The following is an 18056-nucleotide window of genomic DNA, read 5'->3' on the forward strand; positions in this document are numbered from 1 at the left end:
TGCTTTTTAGCTTTGCAATGCAACCGAAGGCTCTCCGAGCACTCCATGTACACGCGTAAGGAGTGCGCGCGTTTGGAATAATGGAACGCAGCTTGGGCCGATGATTGGTTCTCGTCAGCGAAGCATCTAGAAGGATTTGCTGACTGTGTTCTTAAGTGCTCAGTTTACGTAATAAGTTAATCACATGATGATAATAATGATAATTAAATAAAACCTCCCGACCCCCCCCCCCCCCTCCTCCCAAAAAGAATTTCTCCTCGGATCTACGCAATTCACGTAGGTCGCCCTTTTTGACTTCAAAACGGCGAATTTCGCCGAAAGGTGAGAGATTTTCATGCCTGACTTCTACATGGGCACCATTAGTTGCACGAAGCACATCAAGACGGTACTCGATTTCTTGCCATGTTTGCTGTAGCATAGCCTCATCAGTTGTGGCAATGGCATCAGTAATCCTTCGCTTAAGGTCAGTAATGTCCCTTATCTTTGTTCGATACACGATATCTTTAACATAGCCCCATAGAAAGATGTCCAGGGGAGTGATATCTGGTGAACGTGGCGGCCAAGGAATTGGCCCACCCCTTCCATTCCATCGGTCTGGAAATGTTTGATTGAGGAACCCACGAACATGCAGCCCCCAATGTGGTGGTGCACCATCTTGCTGAAAAATGATGGTTGAAGGTCATTCAGTTGTGGTGCCACATATTCGGTTAAAAGGTCAAGGTAAACATTTGCAGAAGAGTCATTTGTGCTTCGTGCAACTAATGGTGCCAATGTAGAAGTGTATTAAAAGAGGTAAAAAAAAACTTGCATTTTAATAAATTTTTGAAATGGTAAAGAGACTATGGACACCCTGTACAATCTTGGCTCAAATGTTTCTGTAGTAGGACAAATATTGCTACGTAAACTTCCCTTAACCCCCCCGCCCCGCCTCAGCATTAATGTGTCAATCTTGCTTTGTTTATTCTTCCTGAAAACTTTGATCATATTCATGTTTTCAAAACTTCAATGACTTAAAATCAAGAGGGCAAACGTGAGGGTTTTCCTCGGGTGACACGCCCGCTCTTCTCACTAGTGTGACCTCCGCCCTTGTTACCATAACATCAGGGTGATGATACAGCACTTTAGCCAAAACAACCTGGAAAGTGGTTTGACATGTCCTTCTCTCACACACACAACAACTACAGTACATGAATTCCATTTGTACATTGATCATGTTTCAGTGCCATTGACGGCGACAGACATTTAGTCCATTTTGAAAATGAATTGAACGTCTATCGCCGTCAATGGGAGTGAGTGACCTCATGATTAATGATATTAGAAACTGACATGATTCTTTTCTTTGGGGCAAGACTGTTGGCTAATATGTTAACTTTATTACATTTGGAGGAGAAGATTTAAATTAGAGCTGAGCGTCACTGTTGACTTGTGTGTTGTTGTTTAAACAGTGACTCAGGTACATTTCTCAACACTCAGCGAGGGGTCAAGGTCTAAAGATGGTGGATGAAAGAGTAGCAGGTTAATGGTTATGATAAAAAAGGACTGAAAAGTCAGTAATTATGTAACTTTTTAATTAGTGAGCTTGTTCTTTAAAGTGGTGTACAACAACTGTTCCTAATTGAGGCCTCCAAAATATTAGACAATTTAGGGACTCAAGATCTTTCAATAGTCAACTGTTATGTGATCAAAATAAAGTAGAAGTCTATTAATCAATGTCGTCATTGATATTTTTCCATTTTATCTTGGGCTCATCTTGTATTTCACAGTGACAGTGGTCATTGTATTGTTTTCTATTTCCTTATTTGTAGTAGTGTAGTAGTGTTGCAGCGTACATCATCAAAGGTGTAATTCTTCTGTCATTGCTTTTGAATATGGTGTTAAAGATATTTTCGCCACATATGAAAGAGGCACATAGACAAAAACAGTCACATCTATGAACGATGCTAATTGAATAAAGTTTGTAGGCCCTCAGACTGCTTTTAGACAGTTGTGAATGCATTTAAAGACATCAATAAAAGGGAATTATGCACTATTTGTGAACTTTTATTTGTCTCACAGACTAGTGTATCTTTAAGGAGTCAGACTGAGTAATTGGGAAATGAAATGACTGTGTAAAAGTAAAACAGGTTTCTCCGAGAACTTGTGGACAGAGAGGCACGCCTTTTATCACGTAAAGGCTTTGCTGTGTGTGCTGAGGAGAGCATGTGTATGTAAACAGACTGCTGTTTTTGTGTGTGTGTGTGTTACGGTGAGCTTCGCCACCCTTTGCATAAGCCTGCAGATAAGAGTGAGAGCGAGAAGCCAGCCTCCACCTGCCTCCCAGTACTCGCCAAGTGTGTACACTCCAAATATTTCCATAGCCCGCTCGCACGCGGAAATGAAGTAAGTCCTCCGTGGTGTATGAGGCAGAGAGATGTTGAACGACGGGCGGAAATGCTGCCAGCACGAGACTCCTCCTCATTGTCATGGTTGTAGTCTGTAGTGATCTACAACTGCATTGCGTTATATTTTGGTTACTTTTGGTGGTGGCATCAAGCTAACAAAAATAAAGTAAGTTTAGCATTATGCTAAAAAACAGTGCAAAACATGATAGACAAGCTTAGGAATAGCATTTATTTCATGGTGTTATGACACTTAATGTAACTGATATTTAAACACAAAAAATGGATTGATGGAAAAAAAAAATGTTACTCACAAGCAGTGGTGGAAGCTGGTCTTTCAATGAGGAGAAGCTCAATATTTGTCCACCTATTAGTGCTTTGTGACGGTGGAGGGGCTCAGCGGCACCTACTGCTTGGTAGGGATTGAAACTAGAGTGCCAGAAGTCAAGTACCAAAGACAAGCAGCTACAATAAAAAAAAAAAAAAAAAAATACAAGCTTAGTTTGCTCCGGTCGTTTTTAACAAAGCAAGTGTCCCTAGGGCCTAGGATGATTATTAAAGTCTCCGGTTCAACTCAGAACAATGGAATATAAATTGAAAAAAATGCTTCCCGTGTATTTTAATACGATCACCAAGCCGCTCATTTCGCTGTCAATCAAAAAGCGATTCCGCCTCAGGCAGATCATTCAATCATCATGAAGAGAAGCAGAGCGTCCCTGCCAGCGAGCCCTGCCCACTGTCCCTAGACCCCCAGAGATGCTCAGCGTCCGATGGGCGGGATAAACCAAGGCTTTAGCCAATGATTCATCTCCTCTTACTGTAGTGGAACAATGCACTCTGGAAACGCACAGTGTCCACCAGAGGTTGCGCTAGACTTTTTCGTTGTCTGTCATTTTGACTGACAGGGTCATAAAAATCCGGTCATAATCTATTTTTACCCGTTACTTAAATTTTTAAAATGATGATAATGACATTGTGGTGACCCTTTGTTTGGCATAATTCACCTTCCGTACTTGTGTGTCCATTTGGCCGAGCGCGTTACCGGCTACGAGAGTCACGTGACAGAGACACTTAAGAGCCGCGCGCGGTCCCCTCACTATCCACTCGCTCTCGCTATATGATTGGCCGAAGAGTCGAAATGCTCTCCCGTGAAATGCCTGTTTAAAAATGTTCCCGTTGTTACTTCTTGCGTTCGCTTATAAGTGCCCATTTAAAAAGGAAAAGCGATGGATGATACTACACACAGAGCGTATTATTAATAAATGTTAAAGTTGTATAATCATATAGCGAGAATAAGAAACGTCACTGAGGCCCCAGTAAGTAGGTAGCCTACCATATGTAGCACATGGAACAATGAAATTAACAGTTCACCTGCTGTGGCCTGAACGTAGTCTCACACTTTCCTCCTGGTGCGCATGGACTTGAATTGCGTGCACGCTTGTGCAGTCCCTGTTTTTTCACCTCTTTTATCAACACCATCGTCGTTTTGGGGCTTTTTGAAGAAACTTCGGACACTCAGTTGCCTTGACATTTTTTCAGAGTAAGGCCAACGACGTCATGCATCAAGAGAGACAATAGCTAATTAATATGCTCACTCGCCACCCTGTGGTCTGGGGTGTGAATTGCAACCGGTCAAAATGACGGATGGACTTCAGTTTTTTCCGTCACCGTTTTAAAAAATCGGTCAACGACGGAAAATATTCAGTTAACGCGACCCCTGGTGTCCACTCTGTTTAAAGGACTGTGAAGCTGCGCGAATGAATGAATGAAAATCAATCTGCATTGTAACCAGTGTTAAGAAGGTAATTCTGAACAAACGCTGAGAGCGTTGTAGTGCATATTTAGTCAATGACATGTACACACAACAGTATACATTCGATCACTTATTTTTTGACATTTTGGGGGAAGCTGAGCTTCCCTTGGAGTCTTAGAGCAATTGCCTCTGCTCACAAGTATATAATATTGTTATTTTCTGAAAAGAACGATTAATAATTTTCCAGCTCCATGTATAGTTAAATCTGTATGTTTTTGTTTTTGAGTCAGTGGAATGGCATTTCTGTTTCTATTTCTATTCCTTTTTATGTTGAAAGGTGATTTGAAGTATGACTGTTTGAATGTGGCGATGCAATTCATTTAATTGTATATCAAGGCAGCACTGTATTTAAAAATGGTGATTGCTATAAATATTGTTGAATTTAAATTCTTTTAAAATGTTATAAAGTAATACAATAATTTAGTTGTATTACATCTGTTTTTAGATGTGTTTATTTATCTTTTATTTTATTTATCTGAACTGCCACCATATTTCCACAGGTACAGTTATATTCATAAAAAATATACAGAAGGTTAAGTTAAAACAAAATTTTCCGGAAATGTGGAGAGTTTTTTGTCTATTGGCTCATTTTCAAATTTTTTTTTCATTTGATTTTTTTTTTTTTTACATTTTGATTCACAAATTATCATTTTTTTTCTACTCCAAAGTTACATTTAGTGTTTTATTTATCAACATATAATTCATCTGTGCTATTTGACATTGTCAATAAAAACTGTCTCTAAAAATTATATTACGTGACTACAAAAACCTCCTTCTAGTATATTATTATTTATTTATTTTTTTTTTTACCATGTTTATTTACAAACATTTTCAATGAACAACAAACAACAGTGACTATCAATTTCAGTCAGTTGTTGGCATATTCTACTGTCACCTTGACATACAGGAGACGAGATACACACATAATTCGGGGATGGCGTAGCTCAGTGGTGGAGTAGTTGTCCCCCAACTCAGGGGTTTTAGGTTCGATTCTCCACCCTGATGAACTCGCCTAAGTATCCTTCAGCAAGATACTGAGCTACACATTGCTCCTGGTGCTGTGCCACCAGTAGGTAGATGGCAATGTAGTGTAAAGCTTGACAGGTAGAAAAGCGCTATACAAGTATAACACCATTTACCATTACATAATTATAAAAAACAAAATAAGTGACTATCAATTTCTATCAGTTGTTGGCATATTCTACTGTCACCTTGACATACAGGAGACGAGATACACACACAATTATAAAAAATCAAAAACAAAATAAATAAAAAATTCAATTCAGTAAACTTTATCTATCCCTTTCCTTCAGGGAAAATCACCACATGAAGAAAAGGATATCAAACTGTACAACTGTATACTCTACACGTGTACATTTCCCCAAAAATATGTGCTATACATATTGCAATACATACACACACAAACTCATCACATTTTCTTTTCTTTTTTGTTTTTGATTAAAAATGTTTCAATAACACTGTTACGACAGTAAATTCAAAGTGCCCTGGGCAGTTTTGTTATTCGACTAGTTTGTTGAGCCATGTCATAAGTGTCATGTGTGTTCCTCTTAATTCACTTCAGTACTTATTCTGGAGCCGGTGGAGCGAGACGACCTAAGCGAGAAAACCTTGAAGATCACTGACTTTGGCCTGGCGCGAGAATGGCACCAAACCACCAAGATGAGCGCGGCGGGAACGTACGCCTGGATGGCACCCGAAGTCATCAAGCTCTCACTTTTTTCCAAAAGCAGCGACGTTTGGAGGTGAGTGCCCCAGTCCTCTTTCTCCTCTTTTGTGCATCGCATTCCAGCTCGGTTTGTGTTGTCACAGTTTTGGCGTTCTGCTGTGGGAGCTGCTGACCGGCGAGGTTCCATACAGAGAGATAGACGCACTGGCCGTGGCCTATGGCGTGGCCGTCAACAAACTCACGCTTCCTGTCCCGTCGACATGTCCTGAACCTTTTGCTCAGCTCTTAGCAGGTAAGTTGGACTTCTTCACCACTACATAATAAATACAAGCCAAGTGTCACACCATCGCTTGAAAAAAACCAAAGCCTGACTTACAGTGCTGGCCAAAAGTATTGGCACCTCTGCAATTCTGTCAGATAATGCTCAATTTCTTCCAGAAAATGATTGCAATTACAAATGCTTTAGTAGTAATATCTTCATTTATTTTGCTTGCAATGAAAAAAGCAAAAGAGAATGAAAAAAAAATCATTATCATTTATACAAAACTAAAAATATGGGCCAAACAAAAGTATTGGAACCCTCAGCCTAATACTTGGTAGCACAACCTTTAGACAAAATAACTGCGAAGAACCGCTTCCGGTATCCATCAATGAGTTTGTTACAAAGCTCTGCTGGAATTTTAGATTTTTGGAGCTAAATGCTCCAGGTCTCTGAAATTTGAAGGGTGCCTTCACCAAACTGCCATTTTCAGATCTCTCCACAGGTGTTCATTGCTGGCCACTTTAGAAGTCTCCAGTGCTTTCTCTCTATTCTCTCTCTCTCTCTCTCTCTCTCTCTCTCTCTCTCTCTCTCTATTTTGGGGGGATTTCCTGGGTGAAACATGGTAATATAACAAGGGTTGTGATGCAGAAATCGCAGACATCAAGGAGTGGTCGAGATTTTCTTTTTTATATATTTACCATTTTTAACATTTTTTTTTTTTTTTTCAATTTTTCTTTGTTTGGATCGATTATTTACGATATAACATATCGGGGAAAATGCGACAGTAATACAAAAAATACAATAAAGCGATAGTTATGAGGTAGATATCCGTGACTTTTTTACAGACACCATTTTTTCATTGTGATGTAATTTGTTTAAAAGTTTAAAATATGCGAGTGAATAGTTTTTTAAAGTCGCTTTTTACAAAAAAAAAAAAAAAAACGAAATTTTCGATATCGATTAATGATTCGAAGCTAAAAATGACAGACATTTTGAAAAATAAATATAATTACCTACCTTATTTTTATGGCTGGGTTGAAACAAAAGCTGCTGCGTGATGTCTGTAAACAGGGGTTTCCTGGGTAAAAGGGACAAATTAAAAATTGTTCGGGGGCGTAAAGCGCCATGAATCTGCTATGGCAGCATACAGACATATTGTTCTATCAAACACAACAGTTCTTTTGGCTTAAAATACAGCAGTCAATTTTATAGAGGGTTGCAAGAGCAGAAACTGCTTTTTCAGTCTTGTCTGTGTTTTCCGCCATATATGTTTTATACTCCGCAACACTCCCGGAAAAAGCAGAAGAGGAAGTACTCTAAAAAGTACAGTACTGTTTGATGTTTGGAACTTCTGTTCAAATTTTTTAAAAACAACTTTTTTCGGTATCATATTGGGATTCTGTATCGGCATATTCTAACAATCGGGTGACTCGGACTCGGATGCAAAAATACGTACGCAATCGGGGCACCCCTAGACAAAATTGACCAGTTTTCAAGTTTGGATATAAAAATAAATTGCACTTTTTACATACCCAAACTTGAAATGGGTCGATCTTGATCCGAAAATAATATACTCCAAAGTTTTATTATTTTCCGGCTGACGTAAATCACAGTTCAAATTCAATCCACTAGCAAAAAAGTGGGCAGGTTTCGAACAGAACAAAGGGTTTAGGGAAAAACAACACTGAGTATATAAACCTTCATATTACTCAAAATTTACTCAAGTATTTCACCCTTGATCAGGCAGTCATTAAGCTAATTCGCAACCATTGACAGCACTAATCGTCCAATCCATTTTGACTGTGAGAGGCTAGGAATGAATGATTGCTTTCAGCAATCCCAGTCAAAATGGATGGGACGTCGAGTGCCGTCAAAGTGCCGACAGCCTGTCGTCCCGGATTGTCAGTGGCAGGCAATGAGTTAATGCAGAATATTCTCGCATTTATTATTAATAGGTTTAAACTTAGTTTTTATTTATTTATTACAGTAAATGTTATTATAACATTATGTTTAACTTTTTATGTTTTTAAATAAATTACTAAAAAACATATTTTTATTAACATTTTCTTAGTTCATTATAATATTATTAATGATAGTTATATAAAAAAAAAAATAATTATAATAATTAAAATATATACATAATTATAATTGAGACCCGGCATCCTCATAAGTGAACATCGCATACATTTGGGTCGTGTACGCCATTTTCTAAAAATACTGGATTTATCTGTTTTTCTCCACTTTTATGCGTAAATTTTACTCTGCATTTCCCCCCCAATTTATCAAGAAAAGAGTTACTTCTGCTAGGATTGACATGATAAAGGTTTTAACCTCAAAATAAATAAAACCCAAAATAATTACCAATATATATTGATTTTGCACTCTCTGAAAAAGATAAGATTGCGGCATTTGATGTTTCGTTTTAAATGTCAATGAACCTACTGTATTCTGTGACTGTGACTGTTTTATTGCACATTTTACATCTTTCTTTTTTTGCACAGGTATTACAGAATGTTTTACTTCATCACAATTTTAATAAATCACAAAGACAACCAAATTAAATAGAAATTTTTATTTATTTAGGAAAAATAAAGTTTTACTTACCTTGCCGGATGTGAAACAGTACTGTGCTCTAAGGTTAATAACTGGTTGCACCACCCTCAGAAACAATAATTCTGTGAAATAATTATAGCAAAAATTTCTCAGAACTGTTTAAACTCATATTTAAACACATGTAAAGTACGTTTACATTTAGAGATTCCTGGTATATTTTAATCGTTGTTCTGCTGCTTCAATAGCAGCAGCAATCTGTCCAGGTAGGGATGGAGCAAAGCAGCCCCACACATCACACTGTTTTGACCACATTACTTTCTGTGTTTTCACTATAACAACTAACTCCCTGAGGGAAAACATGACTATGATTGAACTCATAATTACAATAAATTTGATACCCCCCGAGTTCATGTTTCTGTGTGTGTTATCCCTCAGAGTGCTGGAGCCCGAACCCCCACAGCAGGCCGTCTTTTACCAGTATTCACCACCGGCTGCTGGCCATAGAACAGTCGGCCATGTTCCAGATGCCCCTGGAGTCCTTCCACTCCTTGCAGGAAGACTGGAGGCTGGAGATCCAGCAGATGTTTGACGAGCTGCGGGCCAAAGAGAAGGTGAACCCCCCCGCTAAATCTCACTTTGTCAGTAGGTGCCCGAGGGGGTTTTCTGCACTTTAGCGACAAACGGAGGTGTTGGAGGAGGTGCTAACAAAGCCGGAAAAAGCATTCTCTTTGTCGCTCTCGTCAGGAGCTGAGGTCTTGGGAGGAGGCGCTGGCCCGGGCGGCCCAAGAACAGCGGGAGCAGGAAGAGCAGCTGAGGAGGCGAGAGCAAGAGCTGGCCGAGCGCGAGATCGACATCGTGGAGCGCGAGCTCAACATCATCATCCATCAGATGTACCAGGAAAAGCCCAGCGTGAAGAAGAGGAAGGGGCACTTTAAGAAGAGCAGGCTGTTGAAGCTGTGCAGGGATGGCAACAGCATCAGTCTGCCCTCTGGTGGGTGCCACGAAAAACACTGACAACAATATTTTTGAAAATTTACTATAATGAGAATACAGTAACATCCATTTAAAATCATACACACTTTAATAGCCTACGTCATGTATTGCTGTAATTTTGGCATACGCTATACATTAACACAGAACATTTAACTTCATTTGTCTGCTTGATAATAAATGAAATAATTTATTTCCCCCACAAAAGTAAAATGGCAACATGGTAATTGGATTCAAATCTGTTTTTTGTTTTTAGTAGATTTTTTATATTCCAACCTTTTTCCCCCTTAATATTGTATTTTGTTTCCATTGGTTTTAACTGCCATTATTGTAATTATGCAAACTTCAAAAAGTTAATTAAAATTTGATTACTGTCGATCAAATTCAATGGTGTCAATGATAACCCACCAATCATCTAATGGAAAAAAATAGATTAAATTCCATTCTAAATTATTTCTTTTAATTGCTTTATCTTTGTGTTGCCTTATAAATCTGCATTATTTAAAAAATAAAATAAAATCTGTTCATTTTTATTGTATTCAATTCGAATAAATTGTGAATCCAAACACTTAAATTCAATCAAGTCACGTCAACAATGATTTAATTCGATTCGGTTTACTTGCAGCGTAACCATTTGATCCATCACTTTATTTGACATCACTTTAATTCTGTATTTACAAAAAATATGATCCCTTCATTGCATTTTCATGAAACAAACTGTGTCAAACCATCAAGTTGAAATTCAATTTATGTAAACTTAACGTGCATTTTTCAATTCAATTACTTAATGAAGAATGACTATGATTTAATTTACCGGAATTTAATTTTCATTGAATGTATGAATGGGTGCCTGTCTCTATATCCTCCCTGTGATTGACTGACGTGACAACTAGGGCCGCAGCGATCAATTATTTAAGTAATTGATTAACCGATCGTTTAGTTCGAATAATCGATTAATCGGATTACTAACATTTGATGCGTTTCAGAATACATTTTAGGAGATGTAAAACAAATAAACAAGTGTTTATGGTTGTAATAATATTTATTTCGGCATGCCTTGATTGCACTTTCAAAAGAGCATTAAATGCGAATACAAAACGAGTGTTTGTTCAAACGATGCATAATTGCACTTACATTTTACAAGAACAATAAATGCATTTAAAAATAAATTAAAATAGCTTAGCCTCGAGCAGTCTAAAAAAAATAAATGAGGATCTAAATACAACAATAGAACAATTGGCTAACTTGACTTGCATAACAAATGTCCGTTAGCTTAAACCAACACTAGGTAACTTTTCAACTTTTATAAAATATCTTCATAACATTTGTGATGACATGTCGAATGACAACTACTTGAATGACTTCTCTTTTATATCCTGAGGGGGTCTGCATTGCTTTCACCAGCATTAATTACCTTTGAAGAGGGTGGCAGGAACCCTGCTCCGCCCAAAAAAAACACAAATGTGGTGACTGCTTTACGGCATACGTCACTTCCCCTTTTCCTAATTTATTATAAAGACAGAAGTCGTTGCTAACGCTTTCGCGCGTATTCTGCAAAGATGGCAGAGCAACAGAGACAAAAAAGTTTTGTCTGAGGAAGAAAAAGTCTACCGCTGCGATTTATCGCCTCGCGTGCACGTGCGTGCGCGTGTGCGGCTGACGTGCTGTTAAAAGTTCGTTACCAACTGCGCAAAATGCATCTTCCTTCCAGGTCTGGCAAAAACTAGCGCCGGAGCTAATCATTCCCATTATATCCTATTGTTCAACGTATGCCGGCCGCGTCAGTGCTCCGGAGTGACTGTAGACCAGGGGTCCCCAACCTATTCCACAAAGGCCCACTGTGGGTGCAGGATTTCATTCCTACCAAACAAGATGACAACACTTTTTCCCCAATCTGGTGTTTTACAAGTGCAATCAGTTGACTGCAGTCAGGTGTGGCTTGTTTTAACAGAAGCCTCATTGGTTCAACTGTCTCTGCTGGATCGGCTGGAACAAAAACCAGGACCCGCAGTGGGCCTTGAGGACTGGGTTGGAGACCCCTGCTGTAGCCCATTTATGGCGCGCTGGTGTTGTTGACGTGTGGGCGCTCCCGTCAGGAGTGACATTTCACGCGGGCCGGCTATTTTTCGGCAAAACGCCGGATATTTACAACGAAGTCCGCCAAAACATTGTTACCGACTTGGCTGCTACGAACAACCTCGCTTTGACACCGAACAGCTGAATGAAATTAAGAGCGCTGTGCTTCAAACTCGTCCTGTTTATGAAAGTCTGGTGTTGTGTAGTAATGAGCAGACGTGACTTCAGCGGCGCTTGCTAACATTTTTAATGCGCCCACACACTAGATATCATGAAATGGCAAACTAGATGTCCTACGTCCCATGCCATTGGCTATGTGAGCCCAGAGTGATTATGGGACACGTAGTCCATATACTACATAGATGAATTCTAAACTGTCATGACTGAATGGAAGTTAAGAAGGCCAAATCAATCCATACCAGTGACTATAGATAATGTTGCAAATATTGTTAATTCAGCACGTGACACAGATGGATTCGGACCACAAATAAGATGTCTCATGTAGTAAACCTAGCTGCTAAGAGAGCTGTAGCAGTCAACAGTGTGCCCTGCCTCACTTTACAAACAGTAAAGATTGTTCTCAGCACTTTTATACAAACTTTTTTCAGATCAGTAAGAAGTAAGCACATAAATATTATGCACTAAAATGCATGTTTATATGATGCCAATTTAATTTTTGCTCGTTAGCAAAAAAAAAAAAAAAAAAAAAAACGAAACAATTTTTTGTTTTGTTTTTGTTTTACAGAGCATTAAATGTATTGAATCGTGTCGAAAATCGTGTCCCCTGTATCAAAAATCGTACCGAACTGTGACTTAACTGTATCGTTGCATCCCTATGGAACACCGCTGCAGAGGCTATGACGGGAAAAGTTTTCATTTGCCTAAATGCTTAAGTTATTAAGTGCAATTTTTTTTTTTTTTTTTTTTTTAAACACATTTTATTTATTTTGTGTTTCTGTGCGGTATCAATATTGTTGTTTTTTACTTAAGAGGCATGGTCTATTGTTTTTAGTGATTTCTTAAAAAGTATTTTTGAATTTAGTAAATATTTATCGCGTTTAAATGGGTGTACTTGATCTATTAATATATAATGTATTCTCACTGTGTTATTGTAAATTAGTTTTAAAAAAATGGGGGGGATGCAATAATATCGCATATCGCAAAAATTTATGAGAATAATTATCGCACACTAAAATTTGTTATCGCGACAGGTCTAGTAACGAGTGGAGCCTCGTTAGACCTCGTTAGAAGAAGTTAGACCTCTTTGACAGCCAGAAATCTTGCTTGTTTGTAGGTGACCAAATACTTATTTTCCACTCTAATTTGGAAATAAATTCTTTAAAAATCAAACAATGTGATTTTCTGTTTTTGTTCCACATTCTGTCTCTCATGGTTGAGCACCCAAATCAATAAAGCTAAATGCAAACACTTTCAAAACAAACCAATTCAACACCACTCTAATTAAACAAATCCTCGAAACAGCAAAATTGGATTCGAAGCTTTTTCTGATCGAGTTACTCGAGTGAATCGATAAATCGTTGCAGCCCAAGCAAAAACCAATCTCTCTGTCAGTGTAACACAAGTAATGTCCTTACCAGGATAAATTAAGCACAGCATTTGATTTTTTTTTTCCAACAAAGTTTAAAGTAATATATATTTGTTTCTATGTTTGTTCATGTGCTAAAAGGTTTTGAGCATAAGATCACGGTGCAGGCGTCCCCCAGCGTGGACAAGAGGAAGATGCAGGGTAGCGAGAGTACCACGCCGCCCGCCAGCCCTGGTGTCATTCCACGCCTCCGAGCCATACGACGTGAGATTTTTACATGCATCTCAAACATTGCACTGCCTCGACAAACATTAAGTGCAACAAATATGGACAGGTTAAACAATAAACATGTCCTGTACTTAAATTTTCTTGTGTGTGTGTGTGTGTGTGTGTGTGTGTAACAGTGACCCCAGGTGATGGCAGCAAGACGTGGGGCCGAAGTGCAGTTTGCAAGAAGGAAGACATGTCTGCCGGCAAGAAGAAAGGGCGCACGTGGGGGCCCAGCTCCACCCACCAGAGAGAGAGGGTCGGGGGCGAGGAGAAGTATGGCCACTCAAGTAGTTGGACGTGTGCTTTTAATATGCTTACACGCATTTTCTAATTTTCCCATTAACCATTAAAGGAACTCATCTTACTACCTCAAACAAGATAGTTAAATTTACATTTTTTTCTTCATACTTAACCTTATCAGCGACGGGGGTCACTACAATTGTTAAATTCAAAAGATGACATTTACAGATGACCGTTAACCCTTTATATAGCAAGTAACTATTTTTGGCAATTTCAAACCACCGTTTTTTGGTACATAAGACCTTTATCGATGCTTTCTTAGTGCAGTGAATATTTCAATATTAGCAAATACAGTTGTACCTCTACATACAAAGTTAATTCGTTCCAGGACCTTGTTTGTACGTCGAAAATTTCGCATGTCGAGGATGATTTTCCCCGTAAGAATACATTATTATAATTACATAAATTTTTTTCCACAGTCCGAAAACCTGCACAAAATCCTTAATAAATACTGCTGTTACTATTGCAAATAGCAATTACACAGAGCAAAACAAATAAATTATTAATAAAAATAGGAATAATAATATAACAATAATAATAATATTAATAATACCTGTAATGATGTAACGAATCGGGTTATAATGTGGCGAGTGTGTTTTGCGTGGTGTACCTGAACTCATCGCGTGGCTGACTTGACAGTGAAAACGGACTTCTTTTTTCACCACTTGCACTAACATTCTTGGAACCCATGTAGATTTCTCTCACAAGAAAATGCGCGGTGCGTCCGTCTTACGTGAAAACAGAAACTGCGTCGCTGTCATGAATCGTCGTATTTCGAGCATGTCGTCGGATGTAGAAACAAATAGCGAGTCAAATTTTACGTTGGATGTCGAAAAGATTGTGTGTTGAAGCGATCGTATGTCGAAGTACGACGTTATATATCTTTTAATGATTAATCATTATTTTATTTTTGATATATATTTTATGTAATGTATAATTTTAAATCCATTTATAGAAAAATATAATATTAATAAAACTAAATAAATTAAAATACATAAATACAGAAACGGCTCCAAGTAACACTCTAAAGTTGTTGTTTTTTTTCAGTGGCAGCCAATGAGTTAAATGAATGCTGTGTAATGGTAAAAAAACAAAAACAAAAAACAAAAACATAATTCGTGCATGAAAGGTTAAAACATAATCTTTTTGGTTCTGCCACAGCATTGGGCTTTATTGTGGTTTTTAATGGTATAATGGTTAACAGATATACAGTACAACACACTTGAAATGTCATTGTAGTACAGTATATTGCTCTTAAAAAAGAAAAAAGTTTGATTTTAATGCTATGTCATTGAATGACGTGGCTTAAGCGTTATTATTATATACTGCAATGCAGTATTCTTATTTAAGATGTGTTTGGTTTTTTTTGCCTGAAACAGATCAACATTATGACTCAGTGGATTTTTTTTTAGAGTTAATCTAAAACTACATTACATGCATACATACATACATACATACATACATACATTACTATTATAATATTTAGTTGTTGTTTTTTTAAATTAAGGCAGAATATTTACCCTTAAATAAAGTATATTTTTATGCAATGTGATTATTGTGACATTCTTATTACATATTGCAATATTCAAAATTTTAATTTATTCTATTCTTAACAATTCATTTCCCTACAACTGACCAGCACACTATAGTGGTACCTCGACATATGATCGCTTCGACACGCGATCTTTTCGACATCCGAAGTAAAATTTGACTCACCATTTGTTTCTACATCCGACGACATATTCAAAATACAACGATTTATGACAGCGCCGCATTTTCTTGGTGTTCCTGCAAGACGGATACACAGCAGATTTTTTTGTGAGAGAAAATAACATGGGTTCCAAGAAGATTAGTGCAGGTGGTGAAAAAAAAGGAACAAGCTTACCATTGAAATGAAGATGGAAAAATATAAGCGTGGTATGCGCGTCCATGAACTGGCTCGACAATACGGCTGTAAAATGTATACGATCTCGACTGTCCTCCTCCGACCTCCGTTCGCCAGTCTTTATAAGTTAAGGTGACAGTTATTATTGTGGTAACATCGCCCAAGAAATCGCCTGCTTCCTCAGTTTTTTAATCATTTATTTCAAAACTTGTGCAACACAACATGCCTACTGTCCGTCGCAGTTGACGACAACAGAACGTTAAAAGAGAAATTAAAATCTCTATAACTCACCTATCTTACTGTCACGTCAGCTACGCGGTGCGTTCAGGTACAGCATGCAAAACACATCTGCCACATTAGAACCTGATTCGTTACATTATTACAGGAATTATTATTACCGTATTAGCCCGAAAATAAGACGGCCCTGATTATAAGACGACCCCCTCTTTTTCAAGACTCAAGTTTGAAAAAAGACTTTTTGAACACCAAATTCATTTTTATGCCCAAAATAATTATAGTACATCTGAAACAAATGATTATAACAATATATTTGAGAGAAAAAACATGTTATTTTGCCTCATTCAAATCTTAACATCTGAACATGTAAATATGTAAACTAAAGTGCAATCACATTCGTAAATGATTGGCTTCTGGTTTTTGAAATGTAAATAAACCAATATTGTGATAAAACAACAAAATTGCAATAACTGCATTAACCATCAAAGTGAGGTCTAGCTGTAACTGTAGTCTTGAAACAAATCTGAATAAGGAAAAACATTGCAATAATAAAATGCAAACTGGTTAAACTTGAGAGTAGCTGAGATCTGTCATAACAGAACATTACTCCTCAAGTTCAGCATTCGCTTCAATGATATCTGGCACCATCTAACGTCGTGAATGGGTATAATGTCTAGACCCCGAATATAAGACGACTCCCACTTTTTCCAGTCTTATTTCAATGCAAAAAAACCCGTCTTATATTCGGGTCAATACGGTATTATTATTATAATACTGTATTGTTATTCTGATTTTTATTTATAATTTGTTTTGCTATGTGTAATTGCCAATTGTAATAGTATCAGCAGTATTTATTAAGGATTTAGTGTAGGTTTTCGGGCTGTGGAACGAATTAATGGAATTATAATGTATTCTTATGAGAAAATCCTCCTTAACATAGTATGTCGGACATACGACCATTTCGACTTACAAAGTCCTGGAACGAATTAACTTTGTATTGTAGAGGTACTATTTCGTTTCTTCTGTAGACTTAACTAGGATTTTCAAAGTTACTAAGTTTTACATGATAAATGACATTCTTGAAACATTTTTTTTTTTTTTTTTTTTTTAGCACATTATGTGTTTCATTTCTTCCCAGATCAACATACATTGTCCTCCAGTACAGTGTCAATCTAGAAAAATTTAAGTCTGTCTCTGTCAAAATATTGTCATTTTTATATTGATGTATTATGGTTGTTCCATGACTTTTTTTTTTTTTACCCTAGACTAAAATCCCTAAGTGAGGGCTGCAAAGTGTGGTCCTCCAGTGCCCCCAACCTGGGCAAATCCCCCAAACATGTCCCCATGACGGTGGGCTTCTCCAGCCTCAGTGAAATGGGTGAGTTGCTCATTTCACTGTCGATCCTGACTCACCTCACATCCGCACATTTTTTTTTTTTTTAGAGGAATGCTGTGAGCTGGACGAGTCGCCAGGTTCCCTGCAGCCTTCCGAAACCAGCAGCAATGGGGCAGCTGATGACTCTGGGTCGCTGTGGAGCAATCTGGGTTCCAGCACTGCCGTCAGTTCGTCCGGCACCAGCTCCGCTCAGGGTTCTGTGGGCACGGCGCCGGACCACCAGGACTCATTGAGACGCTGCGGCCAAAGGAAGCGGAGCGACATGCTACTGTTGGGTTGTGCTTCTCTATTGGCCTCTGTGGGCCTGGGGCAAGATTTGCTGCAGCTGGGAAGACTACAGGTCAGAAAGTTTACACAGCTGCAACGTAGCGGTGGCCGGTGAGCGATGCAGCCTCAAAATCGTGGTGTGATATTTAAAGGAAGTTTGAGATTAATTATATTTATGACGATATGGGAACAAAAAAAAACTGATCAATGTATAATTGCTCTTTAAACCACCCTTATTTTCCTGTTTTCTCCTGCAATGTAAACACAGCACTAAGTGCCACCAAGTGCAGATGATACCTGAAACAGGTTGAAAAGGAGACAAAAATTGGCCACATAGTGGTTAGAGTATTTCATTCAATCAAACCTTTCATTAGATTGGCCTTTTCATGTGTAGAA

The 18056-nt window shown here is 38.1% G+C and overlaps 2 protein-coding genes across 2 annotated transcripts in view; one reads left to right on the forward strand and one right to left on the reverse strand.

The window, feature by feature from the left end:
- The window catches only part of map3k10 (mitogen-activated protein kinase kinase kinase 10), a 63877-nt gene that overhangs the window by 34471 nt on the left and 11350 nt on the right, over positions 1 to 18056 (forward strand). The window contains exons 2-9 of the mRNA XM_057838725.1: positions 5774 to 5954; positions 6022 to 6170; positions 9129 to 9304; positions 9438 to 9684; positions 13447 to 13569; positions 13710 to 13848; positions 17263 to 17375; positions 17441 to 17733. Of these exons, the coding sequence (XP_057694708.1) occupies positions 5774 to 5954; positions 6022 to 6170; positions 9129 to 9304; positions 9438 to 9684; positions 13447 to 13569; positions 13710 to 13848; positions 17263 to 17375; positions 17441 to 17733 (1421 nt within the window). The remainder of the gene's footprint in view (positions 1 to 5773; positions 5955 to 6021; positions 6171 to 9128; positions 9305 to 9437; positions 9685 to 13446; positions 13570 to 13709; positions 13849 to 17262; positions 17376 to 17440; positions 17734 to 18056) is intronic.
- capn12 (calpain 12) overlaps positions 1 to 18056 on the reverse strand; it is a 271950-nt gene that overhangs the window by 30352 nt on the left and 223542 nt on the right. The window lies entirely within an intron of this gene.

This window comes from Corythoichthys intestinalis, chromosome 6 (assembly GCF_030265065.1).
Source record: "Corythoichthys intestinalis isolate RoL2023-P3 chromosome 6, ASM3026506v1, whole genome shotgun sequence".
Lineage (NCBI taxonomy): Eukaryota > Metazoa > Chordata > Actinopteri > Syngnathiformes > Syngnathidae > Corythoichthys > Corythoichthys intestinalis.